Here is a 19,578-nt window from a genome sequence, read left to right on the forward strand (position 1 = left end):
TAACGAGCTTTTACAGACCAAAAAAAAAAGACTTGATTCAAGAAATATATTTTTTTTTAATTTCATTACTTCAAGATATTTAATTTTCGTAATTCAAAAAGCTCTTAAGCCAAGAAAATCTAAATCAAGAGAAGAAATTCTTAAAGCAAAATAATCATTTGTCTTCCTAAATAAATTCTTAGATCAATAAAATATCTCTTGAGTCAATAACATAATTTTTCTATCAGTGTAGACGTTTTTATATTGTATTTTAAATATAGTAGCTATCACACTTACAGTTCAGTATCCATCGATTCGTCGTTAACGGTCAATTCATTAATATTTAGGGTAAAAATTTCTTTGAGCTTATTATCGTCGATCTCATTCATTTTTGCGGTGAACTCCTCGACAAGTCTAATGTTCAATTGATTGTAAAGATCTCTCGATTCATCTAGGCCAAGCAAATTTATAAATTCATCAATTTCATCTTTCAACAAAATTTTGTACGTTTTGCCTGATAGTGAGGTATAAATAATTACTTGATCCTCCAAATTCTGTTGTAAAAGGTAGAAATTATTCATTTTTTCACGATAGTCTCTGACTATTTCATTAAATTGCTTGGTTGCGTTTTTTATTTTTGCCATCAGTTGGATCAATTTTGACAGCTCAGGTTTCTCAGAGCGCTGTTTTAAAAACTTGGTGTACTGACTGCTAACAATTTTGAGTTCATAAATGATGGTTGATTTTATGGTTAAATAATCTGTGGTTAATGCTTTCATGAATTTGTCAAGAGAATCAAGTAATTTGTTGTACAGACCATCGGCTTTTTGGAATGATTCAAAAGGAACTGTTAATTTTTTTTCACTTTCTACTTTTAGGAGGTAATTACTGTAAATATTTTTTAACCCTTCTTTACACTGTTCAATATTCGATTTTACTGAATCGACAAATCGATTGACTGACTCGATACTTTCATCAATAAATTGATCTCTTAACACGGAAGGTGAAGTTGTATTAGGTCCGCTCATTTTTACTAATTATTCTTTTACTACATAAAATGACAATTTTAACAAAAATTTTTATTTCTTTACTTTACTTTATTCAATATTGCAAAACTTACTCTCCAAGTATATATCATTAAAATAATTTAGTCTTGCATGGTAAGTCTGCGTAACTTCCTTTAAATTATACCGATTAACATCACCTTCAACGATCAGCAAAAATCTTTCAAAAGGTCTTCTATCGTAGTCTTGCTCGAAAAATTTTAACGTCCCACGGATAGTTTTATCTTTCACCTGAACGATGTTTCTCAACGCAAGATAAATGTCTTCTTGATGAAATTTTACAAAAAGCTCTTCCGAATCATTAATCGGTTCATTTCTTCCTTTAATTTGGGTAATCGCGTTGTTTAATAAGTGTAATAATCTTTCTCCAAAATAATTTAGCACAGAATACAAATCGACATCTTTAACAGAATCTTGAAGCTTTTCTATTCCGCCAATTAGCCGCTCAATTTCTTCAGGCTTGCTAATCAACTGACTCTTGAAGAAGTAAAAGTAGGAGTTCAGCATTCCGTAGATCTTCAAGTTCCCTTGCAAGTATTCAAGCTTAAGATCCCTGACTTCCTCAATACTTGCATCCAGATCCAAAATACAATCCAGTAAGTCTCCTACATCGTCTTTGTCCTTGACAACTTGAAATTCTATTTCCCTCATACGAGCCTGAAGCTTTTTGTACATCGACTTGATATTAGATATGTCAGAGGAAGTTGATTTAGAATAAAATTGTGTGCAGAAAAACTTTTTGTAATGCTTGTTCTCCCACAAAATTGCAGTATCAACGTCAACTTCCATCCACTTTTTTGCAGCTAGCTTAATCAACTCGCTGATTTCATCGATATGTTTCATTTCGTTACCAAACACGTTATCAAATCGTAAATCTTCTGGCAATATATTCGAAATGAACCTTGGCTTAAAGGATTTCTGTTTATTGATTCTAGAAAATTTAACAGGCCCAGTGCCCACGTTTGGTTCTGGTTTCAGTCTTGGTGATGGAGCGGCCTGCTCCCGTCCAGATTCTAACATCTTTTGTTGGAAAAATCCGGAAGTGTCTTTCCACATTTGCAATTGGGTAACGGGCATCAATGTGCTGCTATTGCTAATCTGCTGAAGGTCTTTCTTGAACTTACTGGTAAATGTCTCGTGTACATTAGCACGGTTAGTTGAATTTGCTGAAAGATCTATATCAATCAGTCGTTGGAATTCCGCTAATTCATCATCGATTGAAAACGCGAATTTCTTCCCTGTCATTGATGTAAAAAGAAGTAAGCCACTGGTCAAGTTTTTCTTCAGTACAATGAATTCAACAATCACTGCGTTGTATACTGAGACCAACTTATTGTGATTCAAAATCACGCTCTCAAACTTCTCATTCAATTGATGCAATTGATTAAGTTTTGAGTGACCTTGATGTTTAGCAAATTTCTTGGTTAAATTTTCATACTGAGTCCTCAATGCCTTTATTTTAGAAGCAATGTCTGTAACTTTGGCGATGTCGTAGTCAAATGCTTTTAAGAAATTAAACAGGCTCTTCATTGTGGCGTCGTATATTCCAGTGATTTTACGAAAAAACGGAAATAGATTCGAAGAATATTCATGATTGGTTGTTTTATTTAGTCTTGTATCATCCCTACCTCTAGGGTTAGCTCTGGTGGGATTTTCAAAATAAGTAGTCAAGTATTTGTTGTATTTATCTTTGATATCGCTTCGGAACTTAAGAATTGTAGTCTTAATTAAATTCACAAACGACATTAACGACATGATACTCTCATGAATATCAATGTCCGTCTTACGAACAATCAATGGCTTACTCAATATCATTCTATGAACTCTTCTAATATTAGTAGTAATATTTTAAATAATTATATTGTATTGAAGTTATACTTCTTTTGGCGCGATGGAGAAAAATGATGAGAGTGAATTTTTACGATGCGCGCGCACACCGACACCTAAATTCGACATCGTAAAGTTAGTTCTAGGTGGCATGAAAATCGATAATAACTATGTTCAAGTTATATATTCTAGTATTTTTTAACTTGGTAATAATTTTTTTTTTTAATTAATATTTTTTCAAAAATAATAATAATTTCATGAATTAAAATATTTGAACTAAAATATAAATATTGTAGTACTTATTATATTTAGGTATCATTTTATTGAGTTGATAATTTTTTAATACAGACTTAATAAATTTGTTTATCGAATCTAATAATTCTATCCATATTTTTTAAAATTTATATTATAGACCATTTTAATAATTTTCCAGAATTTTATTGGAAACAAAATCTAGTTTCGTACTACAATATTTGTCTTTTAATTCATGTAATTAATATTATTTTTAAATAAATATTAATTAAAAAGATATTATCTCTAGGTTAAATAATAAATAATGAACTATTTTATAAGAAACATATATTTTAAATAAATAATTAAAATATTTTATAATTATTGATTGTAAACTATTGATACTTTGCAACTCTAAAATTAGTTGATTCAGAAAAATCTTAAATAATATTGAATTAAATTCATGTGATAATTAATGATTTTATATTTATACGGTATAGCTAAATTTTTATTATAATAAAATCTTTTTGATTGTTTTTACATTTTTCTTCAATCATTTTTCCATTTTTTTTTTCTTAAAAAAATTTTTTTTTAAATGTTAAAGAAGTATAACTTCTGACGCGTGTACATAAGTACACACACCTTTTTATTCTATAATTCTGTAATAAATAGAGAATTGATGGATTGTTACATTAGTTTCCATCGTAAGTGTTAATTTTTCTCAAATAATTTAAAAATTTAAAAAGTTTTGAACTTCCCGCTAAAAAAATTGAAAATTAAAAAAAATCGGGAATTTATTGTTTTTACCCTTCCGGTCTTATCAATTTGTGTTTAAAATTGTATCATATAATTTGAAAAACTGCGTCGAATTCCACCAACCGCGTGAAAATCGGTTCATTCATTCAAAAGTTATTGCGGTTTGAAAATTCAAAAAATAGTGTTTTATTAAACTTCTATCAGACTTTTGAGCTCGGAGAGTTCAAAACTACATTAAAATTATATTTTTGAGTTCGAAGAGCTCAAAAACGTAATAAGCGCAATTTTGGAGCTTAATTACAAAAGTAGCGGGAAGTTGCAGGGATGGCTAACCGTTTTCATTTATCGGCTTCAAATTTTCTCGAGTTAGAACATGACTGTTACAAAATGACTTGAACTACAGAACAATTGAAAAATCACAAGATGTCAAAACATTAAAATTAACCGTTAAAAAAATTAGTCTCGTTTTAAATGTAAAAAAATTAATCAAGTTTTAGTAATCAATATTAAAAAAAAAAATCTTAAAATGATGGGAAAAGTTTGTTATATTTATATATATTAATTAATTAATTAATTACTTACTTAAATTTGTATGACTAAGTTACTAACCTTTTTCAGCGAGAATGTATTTCAATAAACGTGGGCCAAGCTGGCGTCCAAATTGGGTCCAAGTGCTGGGAACTGTATTGTCTGGAGCACAAGATAAACCAAGATGGCCAGATGAGTTCCGAACGGACTGGTTTTAACGACATCGATAACATCGAGACCTTTTTTGCTCAGACGACTCAGGACAAATATGTCCCCCGAGCGATAATGTGCGACCTTGAGCCCACTGTGATCGACGAGTTCCGTAATTCTGAGTATCAAAAGTTGTTCCACCCAGAGCAGCTGATTTGTGGGAAGGAAGATGCTGCGAACAATTTTGCTCGAGGTTACTATACCGTTGGCCGTAAATTGCTTGACAGTCTCTCCGAAAAAATTCGTGTACTTGCGGAAAATTGCAATGGACTGATGGGATTTCTGATCTGTCACTCCGTGGGTGGAGGTTAGAGTCACAATTAGTTGTTAGGGAACTAATATTTTGTTTAGACTCTTAATTTACTAACTTTATCACTCACAGGCACTGGCTCAGGCTTAAATTCACTGTTGATGGAACATCTCTGCTATACTTTTCCCAAAAAAACAAAACTCGAGTTCGTGATCTATCCGTCACCTAATATGAGCACTGCTGTTGTGGAGCCATACAACGCGGTTCTGTCGACCCATTTGTCGCTTAATGAAAACATTTGCGCCTTTATGTTTGATAATGAAGCGCTCTACGATGTTTGCAGGCAAAAGTTGGACTTAGACCGCCCGAAATATTCTAACTTGAACCGATTGATCAGTCAGGTAATAATTGGACATTTTCTCTGAATTTTAAAAGTACCAGTGAAACGGAAAAAAATAAAAAATCGATGACCTTTAATTTTTTGGAGAAATATAAATAATCTTAATATTAAAATAGAGATGAAATGTATACATTGGTTCCACATATATGTGGAACCAATTTATTCGTGATGTGATTAGTTAAATGTATCATAAGCATGGAAATATATGCAAACTCTATAGTCAAGGCGCGCGCCTGCACGCGCAAATTTGAATTTTAGTATTTACAAATTTAAACTTCAGAAAAATTAAGGTAGTACCCACGCCAGAGTAATTTTCTAAGGATTTTTTTTTAATTTTGGCAGATTAATGTTCATATAATTCTGCATCGATTGGCGCAATTTGAAAATTTTTGACCATCTAGTTTCAGAGATATTTAATTTCAAAATTTGAGTTTTGAACGCTCTTATACATTACGGTATACGGGATATCCAAAAGTTTACCTACAAACATTTTTATATCTCAGAAACTTTTCTTAGGATCTTTTTAAAAAACTAGAGTAACGTTAACTAACAACTAAACAATTTTTTAAAAATAATTTCATTGATAATTACCACACAGTTTCACAAATATTTATTAATAAGTAATGAAAAATTTACCAGACTTTAGCCGAGGAAGGGATACGTTAATAAAGCTATGGCAACAACGCAAGTTTTGTGAGCCGCGAAAAAAATATGAGACGCGCATGCGCCGAAAAATTTGAAAAGTTTAATGTACGTCAGGTGTAATATTATAGTTATTAATTTTATTTATTTAAAAAAATAATAACAATGATTATTTTATGAAAATAAGTATTTTTCTATAATTATTAAAAATTCAAAAAAGTTAACAATTTTAATATAATAATATATATTAATCTTTGATAAGTTATAAAAATAATAGTCAGATGAAATAATAAAAAATAGTAAAATTTAAAATCAGTTAATACATCAACACAAAAAATTTAATTACTGATTTTTCTGAAAAAACAAAACAATACTGTCAATTGTTTTTTTTTTCAGACATTGTAATTATATTTCCAAATAAATGTATGTAAATAAATAAATAAACGCGTGTATCAAAACAGAGGTTAGTCTACAGCTGGTCCAAAAAACTACAGTGTAATCACTATAAAATATATTAATGTTGATGCAGTGTTGCCAGACTTTTCAAACGATCAGTTTCTCGTTGGTGATTGGCTAAAATAAGTACATAAACAGAAAAAAGTTTTAGGCTTGTCAATAATTACTCTCAAGTATATGTACCGTACACTCTAAGATAAACTTTTGACTACGAAAATTTCTAAGAATAATTAATTTGATAATTGCGTATGTTAGATAAAATGTTTCTTTCGCTATTTCTCATGTCTGCTCATGTTTGCCTACTTTGCAAACTAAAAACATCACTCATGTCACATTATAAAAACTAGAATTAAAATTTGCGCGCGCAAATTTTAATTTGAATTTGCGCGCCGGAGTTTAGAGTTTGCATATATTTTCATGCTTCTGATATATTCAACCAATCACGTTACGAATAGTTTGCTTGCATGATATATTTTCATATTTATCATCTAAATCATAAAAGTGGATTTTCAGGTCATTTCATCAATAACAGCAAGTTTAAGATTCGACGGATCATTGAACGTCGATTTATCCGAATTTCAAACAAATTTGGTACCATTTCCACGGATCCATTTTCCAGTATGTGCTTACTCTCCCGTGGCAAGTGCAGCAAAAGTCGACCACAACGCAATGACGATTGCAGAATTAACCTCAGAATGTTTCGACAAATCGAATTCTCTGGTGAAGTACAATCCACAGCACGGCAAGTACATGGCTTGCTGCTTGTTGTACCGCGGTGATGTTGTTCCCAAGGATGTCAACAATGCAATAGCCTGCATTAAGCAGAAGCGTACAATAAATTTCGTCGATTGGTGTCCAACTGGATTTAAAGTGGGAATTAATTATCAAGCACCCACGGCAATTACCAACGGCGACACAGCGTCCATTGAACGTGCAGTAGCGATGTTAAGCAACACTACGGCTATTCGTGAAGTCTGGGAACGTTTGAATTGCCGGTTCAATCTGATGTATCGCAAAAGCGCTTTTTTGCACTGGTACCAAAGCGAAGGGATGGAAATGCTGGAGTTTGCTGAAGCTCGGGATGATTTAGCGGCTCTGGAACTTGACTATAAAGAAATTAACAGCAATACCGATCAAGATACTTGCTACGAATGTTGTTAATTATTTTTTTATATTTATTTGCCCACAAAAATTTATTATTTTTATTTAATTATTTGCTTTACAATCAAATATTTTTACTATGTGATAATAATTTTTATATAATATATATTTTGTATAGATAAATCACAAATAGATTTTCAACATTTTTTTAATGAGGTACGTGATACATTATTAATAATTCATTATTATTTTATAATAATAATTATTAATATGACGTGTATACTTCAATTTTTTAACGCTAGAATAGATATACTTAAGCTCTAAGTATTTCAATCAATTAAGAAGACTTTGAAGGGGTCAAAATTAGTGTAATACACTGAAAGAAAAAAATTCTTTAAAAAAAAATTAGCAATGTTGAAAAAATTATTTTTTGTTATACTCGCTTCAAAAGTTCAACTTTTCAGCGCAGTATGGCGTCCGTAAAGGGACTCTTTTCTAGAGACTCTACCATATCGTCTTTTTTTCACGGCCTAGGCCGTGAAGTTTTACCCCCTCCTTTTTTTTACAAACTTTTCGAGTACACCCAGATGAAATTGAGAGAGAGTGTAAAAAAAAAAAGCCACATTCTAGTGTACCGACCAATGATAGTGAGTAAATTTTAAACAGTTACTATTGAGTGGCGCTAAGTATTTCTCTGCTGGCAGTTTATTATGAAGCGGACCTAATGTTAATAAAATAACAACCACGCCATAAATAAATATTAATAAAAAGATAATTGATATAAAATTAAGTTTTTTTGCCCTTGTGAAACTTGATAAAATTTAAATATGTCATTGTTTGCCTCCTATCCCTCAAAAGTTAAACTTATAGAGCGATAATAACAAAAAATATTGTATGTCATTCGGCCGTTTAGTGGCGATTTTGGCAACGACTTTTTTTCGATATTCGCTTTAATGTTTGTGACGCAAATGTTCAAAAACGAGCGCAAATTTCCCTCCTCGGCTACGCCTCGGACGTTAAAATTACGCCCGTTTCAAACCTTCCCGCCACAAACCTTAAGCTCATATCGAAATATCGTCGCTGTCAGAAAACCGCCACTTTACGGCCTTGTGACATAAATATCCATTTCCTAAATCTAGAAAACTTTTTTTCAACCAGAAAGTTACTTTGAGAAAAATATTTATTTCTTCAGCTAAGAAATAAAATTTTTAATCAATTAATTTTTTATTTCAACATTGCTCATTTTTTTCAAAGAATTTTTTTCTCTCATTAGTGTAGTAGAAAAAATATTAATGATGTAACGAGCTTACACACACCAAAAAAAAAAAAAAATGACTTGATTCAAGAAAAATATTTTTTTTCAATTTCACTACTTCAAGATATTTAATTTTCGTAATTCAAAAAGTCTCTTGGGTCTTCAAAATAATTTTTTTTGGAAAAAATATCTTCTTGAATCAAGATAGTTTTTCTACAAGAAGATTTATTTTAAACATCTAAGTGCTCTGAAATGAAACAAATGATTAATAAAGTAAGACATTAAAAAATTCGAACTCGCAAAAAAAAATTTACCGATTAGTCTTCTTATTTAATTGTTAAAATACTCTTCGAGAAAAAATCAATCTATAATTTCTCAAGCTACAGTATTAGTTTGGCTTTTGCTTATAATTTTTTTTTCTTCTTTTGTAATGAACCCACCAAACAATTTGGCGTTTTTGAAAGACACTGGGGTACAGTTTTTATATTATTTTTTCATAATTTTTTTTTTTTTTTAATTAATTCACACTGAGAAAAACAACAATTCAATTTTCAATTCTTTATAGATCAGACATTTTATAATTATTCTTCGTGAAAAATTAATTCATTCACGAAAATTGAAATAATTATAAGTCGTTTTAAGAATAAACTATTTTAAGTGAAGAAGATATTTTATGATAATGTTTGAAAATTGAAATATTTTTTTAGAGCTAAAGAAAATTTTTCAAAACACAAACATTTGAATTTTTCAAAATTAGATAATTCTCAAAATTTGAAATATTAGTTACATTTAACGAGAAAATTCATAATTACATAGTTCGCATGCATAAAGGTAAAAGGGCGCCTATATTTTTTTTTATTGCCAATCAAGTAGTAGACACATTCTACACTTAAAATTGAAAAAAAAAATTATCATGAAATTGTTTTAAAAAAAGCGGGAACTTTTAAAATATTCAAATGTTATAATTTAAAAATATTACCATTTAAAAAAAAAAGCGGGAATTTTCAAAATATCTAAATGTTTTAAAAAAAGCGGGAAATTTCAAAATATTTGAATGTTATCTGTCATTGTGTTTTTTTTTTATTATTTAATTTTTACGTAATTTGTTTTTGATTGATTTGACAACAAAAATTGACTATAATTTTTTTATCCACTCTTTTACCTTTTAGCACACAAATTATGAATATATTTCTATATTCATAGAAAAATTTTATTCAATAACAATAAAATATAAATCTTTCTCAGTGTGCAGTACAGACTTGATTAACAATACTTTTTATGTTTTTTGACACTTCACCATTATTGCATCATATAATATATATTTTATATATATCCGTATAATATAATAAACAATTGAATTTATTTATTAATCTGTGGCACTTTGCATTAAAGTAATATCAAGTCAAAGTATAGAGAAGAATGTTTATAAGTTTCAAAGATCAAAGATTCGAAAAAGACGTCGCTGAATTAACGAGCGAAAAGTTTAAAAGAGAAAATAGAGTAAAGCCAGTTTTGATAAATTAGATTGTTGATAAATCTTTTAGCCTTTTGGTTTTTTAAAAAAAAGTATAAAAAAAATTTTTTACTTAATTAATTTAATGATATTTAAGATTATTTGTTATTTCATAATACTGTGTCAAGAGTGTCGAGACTCTGAAGTAACTGCTCGTCCTTTGAGCACCACTGCACGAGTTCCTCGATAGTTACAACGCCATCTTTGTTGGCGTCCATTAACTACAAGCAAAATGTGATTATAAAATGATCGCTTTACGATTTAATTACTAATTATTGAAAACTTACATGGAAAATTCGCTCGACATGTTCTTTGGCTGCCGCATGTGGCTCCAAAATTTGAGGCTGAGTATAGCGACCCAACATTTCGTAGATGGATTCAACGACATCTAGCATTTCTTCTTTGCTGATCAGTCCATCGCCGTCGAGGTCGTAGAGCCCGAACACCCATTGAAGTTTCTCTTCAACTGATCCACGAGATACTTTTGATAGTATCGTCAAAAATTCCTAAATTTAATTTTTTATTTTAATATTTATGATCAAGTCAAAAGATGGCGCTGGATCCTGATTCGAGAAAAATACACGGAAACAAAAATATAGCTCTTAGAGCAATACTGGATTTTTGAAAAACGCGGTAAAATCAATAACTTTCCGATTTTTTGAAAATCATTGATTTTGGCGGGAAATTCAAAATGGGATCTTATTGGTTAAAATTAAGGCGCGCTATTTAAATTTCTAGATAAAGTAAAAATTACAATAGCAACGTCGTAATTTAGGACTAGTCTCTTGAGATCTTAATTTTTATAATTTTACATTTAAAAAATTACTAAAAATTAAAAAAAAAAAATATGTTATTTTGTCCGCAATAGGAATCGAACCCTGACCGCTCTCGTAAGAGTTACAAGTCTCTCGCCAACTGCCGATGCTTTTAAATCGGGTGTTTTTTTAATGTAAAATTACGGCTGTGTAAGAGATAAATTTTGATAAACTTTAGAGACATTTAATAAAGTTTTCTTCATACCTCAAAACTTATTTTTCCAGATTGTTTTCGTTTTATTGTATTGAATACGTAATGAGCATACTGGCTTGCATCTGTTGAATTTAAAAAATAATAGTACAATTAATTTCATGAAAATCTTGAAGACGTACTGATAATAATTTAATTTTCAAGATATCGATTTTATAATACTCATTCGATGTCTCGATCATCAAAATAATTTCATACTATGGTAAAAGATCAGTTTGCCAGCTAAGGAAACTTTATTTTTTTTTTTTTTCAAATTAATATTTTAATTATGAAGAAAAAATTTACTTTGAATGAATATTAATAATTTTTAATCAATTAAAATAAGTGTCATAAATAAATTTTTTCTTATCGGGATTAAAGTGAATTCAAAAAAAATTTAATTTAAAAAAATAATATAATTTTTAAAAAGCTAACATTTTGAAGAAAAAAAAAATTAGAAATTAAGAAAAAAAAAATTCTAAATTTTTTTTAATAAAAAATTTCGTTTAAAATTGAAAAGGGCGCGCAGTAGCTTATCGGATCCGGCCCTTGCTTATCAAAGCATTGGACCGGGTTCGAGTCCGGCGCACAGCAATAAATATTTTTAATCATGAAGTGTATTATTCTGCTCATGACCTTAGTAGTTTATGTGACTTTAAACAATTCAAAAAAAAAAAATTGAAATTTTTTTTGAGTTCAAATTTATTTTTTTTTCATTTGAATTTTTTTTTAAATATAAAAAAAACTCACCACCCTGTGGAAAAAATTGGACAAAAATCTGCTTGAATCCCTCCTCATCGACAAGTCCAGTTGGACACTCCTGCTTGAACCCTCGGTAAATCAACTGAATCTCCTTGCGGGTAAACCGGGTATTCGCGGCCAGGGTTGTCAGCTCCTCGGGGCGGTGTCGACCTAAGGGGATACTCGAAGCTCCAGAAGTCCCTAAAACGTCCGTCTCATCCTCAAGCTCATCATCCTCTGGAAGAGTCGAATGAGAACCACAACTGCCAAGACTGTACTTTTTCCCGTCTCGAGACTTTATTCATTTAGTTAAATGTCTACTTACAATTCGTGCCAGAATTTCATGTAAATGTGCCATTAAAAAGGTTTTTTTAACATAATAAAAAAAATCGAGAACTGCTGTACCTACTCATTACTTGTTTCTTCTTTTACTGTCTCAGATAAGAGCTATCTCGTGCTGTTGAGTGCAGAAATTTAGTATCAAGCAAAGAGGGATAGCAAATAGTCCCTATTTATTCGTAGATACACGGAAAAAATTCTCGTTAAAAAATCATTAAAAAATATATATATATATATATATATATATATATATATATATATATATATATATATATATATATATATATTAGTTTGTCTGTGCTGGGAATCGAACTCTAAACTTTCGCGTAATAGTTTTGACACTTTTGTCTCTTGCCTACGCTTTTAAATTTGGCGCTATTTTCACGAAAAATAATTTATTTAAATGAATCTTTAAATTAAATAAACTCATTATTATTTTGAAGAAAGGTTATTCGAAATTACGTTGGATAGTTATTTGACAATATTTTTCTTTTCGCCTATGATCCGATTTTTAAATATCTTAATTGATGAACCTCCGCTATTTCAAAATATTTTAAAGACTTATTGATAAAAAAAAAATTGATGACTTTTATTACTCGGTAGATAATTCGATTTTACTGCAGAAAATTATCAAAAATAATCGATTGATCTAAAAATCTAAAATTATTCAAGTGGCCGATAATTATTTCATTTAAAAAATTCCGCTTTTTTTTTTTTAAATCCCGCGTTTTTTTTAAATCTGGCGCCAAAATTTGAACGTCTAATTTTCTTAATTTATTATTAAGCATTATTTTTTTTTTTAAGATTAATTACCGATTGCTTACGATCACTAATTTCATCAATTGTTCACGATTATACATTACTCTATTATGAGACAGGAATTAATCTCCAGATAATAATAAATTTTAATTAATAAAGACTAATTTAAATCTATTGATTTCTCGATAATTTATTCAAGTCACTGCGGCGTCGAGATTCTAAATTTCAATTATATGCAATTAAGAAATAAGTTCAAGGATTAAATATATGTCAAATAACTAGAACAGGAGAGAAAAAGAGAGAGAAAGAGAGAGAGAGAGATAGTTATAGGAAAAAAATAATACTAGTACTGAATTAATTATGTTTATATAAAAAACTGTCTAATCTATTGACTATTTAAATACGTTATATTTACAGATCTTAGATCATTTATTAGTCTAATATATTTATCTAAAAATTTTAAACTATTCATGCTAAAATTATTATTAAATTTTTTATTAACATGCTTATGACTAATTACTATTCTTAAATTTATTTTGATTATATCTACAATATTCCTAGTGAATTAGATTGTAATTTTGTATCTAATTGTTTGATTTAATAATGAATGAATAGCTGAATAGAAAAACTAAAATTTTATATTCGAAATTTAGAGATTGTGGTGAAGGAATAATAATATTCGATACGTATGTACGGAATAAATATTTTGATAGGCTTGTGACGTCGGAGTGCAGCGCGTTCGTAATATAATAACTAAATTGGACAATGTTCGTCGCATTAGAATGATATACTATACACGGAAAAAATAAAACTTGAAAAATTACAGTATGTAATAATGATTTCTAATTTTAAACCGATTCTGGGCTTTATAAACTGGATGTACTAATGCAGAATTATGGGCTCTGTATAAGTGAATCCTATTTTTTATAATACTAGAATTTAATTTGCGCGCGCAAGCGCGCACCTCATATTTATTGTCAAGATATATTTATATGTAGTTTATGTATAGATTAGAATTCAAATTTGCGCGCGCAAGCGCGCGCTTTACTACAGCGTTTGCAGATATTTTCATGCTTATGATATATTTGTCCAATCACGTTACGAATAGTTTGCTTACATGATATATTTTCATATTTTTCATCTGAATTATAAGAGTGGATCATAATCATGGCTGAGTTGAAGTTTTTAAGGGGTTAAATCCACTTGTAAATTTTCAATGCAATTTCTCTCTTTAAATTCATTTAATACACACCATTATTTTTTTAATAGCTTCGTTTTCGAAATTTGTACAATCCTATAAAAAATCATCTTATAGACCCTTTTAGTTTATTAAAAATTAACGTTTTTATCTCAAAACTGATGACAAGATCAGCTGATCATACTATCATCGCCATTTTTGTTTCTGCTACTGTTCTACTGCCACCTACAGGCAATATTTAATAACTTCCTAAGGGATTATATTCACTTGTAATTTTGAAAAAATCGAAATTTTTTTTTTTGCATATTTTGAATGTATATATATTCGAGAATATTGTCTGTAAATTTCAAAGTAATCCGGTAAATAGTTTCGGAGTAATGAGCGTATTTGTAAAGACGTCTCCGAGCGTTTGAAAGTAGGCGGAACCGTAACTTTAAATAATAGCCAAAATTTTAAATGCGTTTTTCTCGAAACAATGTTTTCAAAGTCGGTGAAGAATATTTCTCCGAAACGGCTTGACCGATTGACTTGAAATTTTCACAGGATCTTCTTAGATACTTTTGTCAGGTAATGATCGAAGGAATAAAGTTTCTGATAAAAATTTCGATTTTTTAAGTCACTTTAAAGTGTAAATTTTCGTGCAAAAAAAGATTTTTTTTTGTTGGGAAGCCGCCATTTTGTCTAAAATCAAAATTTTGACTATTTCTTCGATCATTACCTGTATTTATCTATCCTAAAAGTAATCCTTTTGGTTTTTTTTATTTCAAATAATTTGGATCAGAGATATCTTCCTCACCGCCAGACACCTTTTTGTGGAGGACCTTCAGGAGATCTTCTACAGGAACGACGGAACCCAATATTTTTATTAATAAAATATGAATTCTTAGAATACGTTAAATCCGCTAAATGTTCATATATTTTATGTATATATTCAATAAGAAGCCTCTGCAGAAAAAATTAACAAAAAAACACATTTGTTCGATCTTACAAGTGGGTATAACCCATTAAGTGTCGTAACATATTAATTTTTAAATTTAAAATGTTACCGCCTATTACACAAAGTAAAAAATTGCGGTAAATTTGAAAATGCGAGTAATGTTTTTCTAGAATAGTTATGAATAATTTCACTATTAAATATTAAATTCTAATAACAATAATTTAAATATACTAAGAGGTAAATTATCAATAATAGCTCTGACAAAAAATCGGAAAATCATATATTTAAAATTTTTTCTTCTTTACAATTTGATAATTAAACCTAATAAAAATAACTAATCTACGGAGTTAAAATTAATTGAATGAACGAAAAAAAAAAAAAAAAAAAAAAAAAAAAAAAACAATTTAACAATTTAATATAAATCCTGCTAGCATTGCCTCAAACTAAAATCTACGCAGTTATCCCGGGAATATATTGAGGTTGTCATGGTAACCCTCGAGGCAGAAAAAGCTCTACTCATTGCTCAGCAAATATATAATACTGTCAGCATCTATCTCACTCTCTCGTACCTTTTTACCCCTCATCCTCACTCTTACTTTTTCTCAACAAAAGCCATGACCAACTATCACATACACAATTTTATAACTTTTTACGGCAACTTTAGTGCCTTGCTTCTCACCCTCGGATTTCACCCATTACCCTTTCACTTATTTGCCAACCAATCTATTCCCGAAGCTTTGATGCTTCTGCCATCCCTCCCGGCTTTCCTCTTTCAGCTCTCTCGTAAAAGACCAAACCTTTTTCACGCTATCCTTGGAAAACGATGGAAATAAATTTTTTTTCTTGGATGATTTCAAGGTTTCAATTTATCATTTTACTCCCTACAATATAGATCTTTGAGTTATTACTTTTCGAATTAAGGAAGGCAAGTTTGACACCCGATTTTAAGAAAGTTTTATAAAAAAACTTTCTAACTTAAGATTCGTGAATTATCAACTGCTACATGGAAAAATAATTTTGTAGTACTTTATGCGACTGCCGAAATTTACGGCTTATTTATTAAAAAAAATTGTGCTAAGGATTTTTTGATAACTATTTTTTTCATGAATTTTCTATTCAGAAAATAAGTAGGGGAGAAGGGAGTCAACTGAACCAGAAAAAGTTTAGTAATTTTTTACTATTCGAATTAAAACTAAATAATAACTTTTTTTTAAAATGGTAGTTTATTATGTCTACTATCATTATCAATACATAAATTAGTCAATAAATAACGTGAATTTTTTAAAATTATTAATTTATCCAAACGCGTCGAATGGTTCAATTGACCCCCGCTTGGGGGCAATTGAACCACTGCTTGGGGTAAATTGAACCAATAATATTTAAAACTCAAACCCGAACTTTTAATAAATAATATATTAATTGTTAGTTGGTAATATTACTGTTGCACCGTTTTAATGCACAGATGTTATATTAAATAAATTAAAAATCAATTTAAAAATAATTTTCATTATAAATTCAGTTCATCAAATTGTTAGGTTATTTCCCAGAGTTTTTTCACGTAGAGTCAAGATGCGCGCGCATGTCCCATGCTTCTCCGTATGGTTCAATCGTCCCCGGGACTGCTGGTTCAATTGACCCCATATAATTTTATAACAATTAATAGTAAATAATAAATAAATAAACTATTATATCACTGTAAACAAAGTTGAGGATTATAAAGTATAAGTATATAGAACGACTACAATTCAAACTTTATCAATTAATTCAAAAATTGAAATATTATTAAACAATTTGTCACCAGCCGAAAAAAAAGTTTACATGCCTAAAAATAAAAAAATCTCAATTTTTCAAAATTTATTAATTGCAACGATTTCAAATTTTGATCATATCCAAGTTTAACATATTAGAATCTAATTCTAAGAGCATGAAGCGTTTTTTCAATTTTTTCGATTTTGTAATTCGAATGGTTCAATTTACCCCCTTCTCCTCTTATGATCAACTTCTAAAAATTACCATTTCAAACAGTAAAATCGTGATTTTAATAATCACTATGTCATATATATATTATTTAACGCTACAATTTATTCTTTACAAATTTTTAAAAAAATTTTTTTGGACTTAGAAAAATTTCAACAATTTTTTTTTAATAGAAAAAATAAAATATTTTTGATAGAAAAAATGAAATCAAAAGTATAGTTTGATTAGAAATATCAAAAAATCATTAAGCCAAAGTTTTCTTATTTATAATCCGTAAATCTCAGCAATCGCATAGTGTCTGCAGGGTGCTAGGTTATTATTGACTAATTATAGTTTGTTAATAATATTGAAGATAAAATAATTATATAAATATTTCAGAGTATCGAGATATTAACAAAAAATCCAGAGAAACCAGAAATAAATAGACCCCCTTTTCCCCTATTTTTATGTAAAGCTTAGAATCATCAGCAAATAGATCAAAGAAACAAAAAGTAATTAAAAAAAAAATACATTAAAATTTCTCTTCTGCTTAAATTCCCACTATTTCAATTTGTTTATTTACATATCCTTCAAAAATTGACCCGCAGTAATGTGTTAAATTACCCCGGGTTGACACTTGCCCTCCTTAAAGCTCCGAAATCTCCAGACTTCCCATAATAATAATAATAATAATAATAATAATAATAATAATAATAATAATAATAATAATAATAAAATTGTACTCTTATTATAAACCCGGCCACAGTAAAGAATAAAGAGAAAAACAATAAAAAAATAAATATAGACAAAAGATGGAATATTCTCGAGCGAGCACTACAGTCGTGATAGTGTGGAGCTACTTCTATTTTTTTACTTCTCAACTCTTTATCTTTTAAGTATATCGAAGACAAAAGTATAATTATTGTTAATTAACATGACTTACTCTTTTCCCGGCCCTTTCTTATGGCTTTCATCCTAATTATGGCTTCCCAATTAACAACTTTATTATCAATCAATAACTATTTCGTTCTTGAATTATTTATTTAACAATCGATTAGCGACACTGAAAAGAACAATCCATTAATATAAATAACAATATAATCAATTATAATCATAGTAACTGTAAAGTAATTGCTTAGAAATTACGTATGTTTCTTTGACTCGTAATTTGTTTTTATTTATACTTGAAATAAGTGATCTCGTTTGTGAGCTTGCGAGCACGACAAACCACTAGTCACTAAAATCATAAAAGCTGGCCTTCTCCACGCAGCTTCTCTACGCAACTAACAAGAACCTGCGCATGGTTACTGCGCAGCTATCGTCTATACAAGTTTTTGTTTTTGTTATTTTCAGTATCGAAACTTTTATTATTTGAATGTTTAAGGTAGAATCCTCGCGACTTTCGTAGTCAAAAGTTTATAGAAGACTGTATGGTACGTATTCTTGAGAGTCATTATTGACAAGCCTAAAACTTTTTTCTGTTTATGTACTTATTTTAGCCAATCACCAACGAGAAACTGATCGTTTGAAAAGTCTGGCAACACTGCATCAACATTAATATATTTTATAGTGATTACACTGTAGTTTTTTGGACCAGCTGTAGACTAATCTTTGTTTTGATACACGCGTTTATTTATTTATTTACATATATTTATTCGGAAATATAATTACAATGTCTGAAAAAAAAAACAATTGACAGTATTGTTTTGTTTTTTCAGAAAAATCAGTAATTAAATTTTTTGTGTTGATGTATTAACTGATTTTAAATTTTACTATTTTTTATTATTTCTTCTGACTATTATTTTTATAACTTATCAAACATTAATATATATTGTTATATTAAAATTGTTAACTTTTTTTAATTTTTAATAAATATAGAAAAATACTTATTTTCATAAAATAATCATTGTTATTTTTTTTTTAAATAAATAAAATTAATAACTATAATATTACACCTGACGTACATTAAACTTTTCAAATTTTTCAGCGCATGCGCGTCTTATACTTTTTTCGCGGCTCATAAAACTTGCGTTGTTGCCATAGCTTTATTAACGTATCCCTTCCTCGGCTAAAGTCTGGTAAATTTTTCATTACTTATTAATAAATATTTGTGAAACTGTGTGGTAATTATCAATGAAATTATTTTTAAAAAATTGTTTAGTTGTTAGTTAACGTTACTCTAGTTTTTTAAAAAGATCCTAAGAATAGTTTCTGAGATATAAAAATGTTTGTAGGTAAACTTTTGGATATCCCGTATACCGTAATGTATAAGAGCGTTCAAAACTCAAACTTTGAAATTAAATATCTCTGAAACTAAATGGTCAAAAATTTTCAAATTGCGCCAATCGATGCAGAATTATATGAACATTAATCTGCCAAAATTTAAAAAAAATCCTAAGAAAACTACTCTGGCGAGGGTACTTTCATAAGT

The 19,578-nt window shown here is 29.1% G+C and overlaps 4 protein-coding genes across 5 annotated transcripts; 1 reads left to right on the plus strand and 3 right to left on the minus strand.

The window, feature by feature from the left end:
• Nucleotides 1-49: 49 nt before the first annotated feature.
• Nucleotides 50-1,010, minus strand: LOC141525514 (uncharacterized; the record flags this gene model as incomplete). The annotated part of the gene is made up of 1 exon (XM_074240034.1): nucleotides 50-1,010. A coding segment is annotated over one exon (738 nt), but the record flags the coding sequence as incomplete, so codon positions are not given.
• Nucleotides 845-4,563, minus strand: LOC141525511 (uncharacterized). Its single transcript, XM_074240030.1, has 2 exons — nucleotides 4,467-4,563; nucleotides 845-2,986 (listed from the first exon to the last, which is right to left on the minus strand). The coding sequence occupies exon 2, from the start codon at nucleotides 2,856-2,858 to the stop codon at nucleotides 1,077-1,079; it is 1,782 nt and encodes a 593-aa protein (XP_074096131.1). The 5' UTR covers nucleotides 2,859-2,986; nucleotides 4,467-4,563; the 3' UTR covers nucleotides 845-1,076.
• LOC141525512 (tubulin alpha-1C chain) lies at nucleotides 4,473-7,522 on the plus strand. The gene is made up of 3 exons (XM_074240031.1): nucleotides 4,473-4,902; nucleotides 4,978-5,246; nucleotides 6,857-7,522. Exons 1-3 carry the CDS (start codon nucleotides 4,578-4,580, stop codon nucleotides 7,502-7,504), a joined length of 1,242 nt encoding a protein of 413 aa, XP_074096132.1. The 5' UTR covers nucleotides 4,473-4,577; the 3' UTR covers nucleotides 7,505-7,522.
• A 2,181-nt stretch (nucleotides 7,523-9,703) lies between these two features.
• Nucleotides 9,704-18,546, minus strand: LOC141525513 (A-type potassium channel modulatory protein KCNIP2). Of its 2 annotated transcripts, none has more exons than XM_074240032.1 (6): nucleotides 18,294-18,546; nucleotides 18,091-18,210; nucleotides 11,968-12,195; nucleotides 11,233-11,303; nucleotides 10,500-10,718; nucleotides 9,704-10,433 (listed from the first exon to the last, which is right to left on the minus strand). In XM_074240032.1, the coding sequence occupies exons 2-6, from the start codon at nucleotides 18,119-18,121 to the stop codon at nucleotides 10,323-10,325; spliced, it is 660 nt and encodes a 219-aa protein (XP_074096133.1). In that variant the 5' UTR covers nucleotides 18,122-18,210; nucleotides 18,294-18,546; the 3' UTR covers nucleotides 9,704-10,322. The 2 variants fall into 2 exon arrangements, with proteins under 2 accessions (XP_074096133.1, XP_074096134.1); XM_074240033.1 differs by having other exon boundaries at nucleotides 9,713-10,433; nucleotides 11,968-12,159; nucleotides 18,294-18,544.
• Between the last annotated feature and the right edge of the window lie 1,032 nt (nucleotides 18,547-19,578).

The sequence above is a fragment of the Cotesia typhae genome, unplaced genomic scaffold (assembly GCF_013202065.1).
Source record: "Cotesia typhae breed Kobodo isofemale line unplaced genomic scaffold, CoteBio_Ctyphae contig_26, whole genome shotgun sequence".
In the NCBI taxonomy this organism is placed as follows: Eukaryota; Metazoa; Arthropoda; class Insecta; order Hymenoptera; family Braconidae; genus Cotesia; species Cotesia typhae.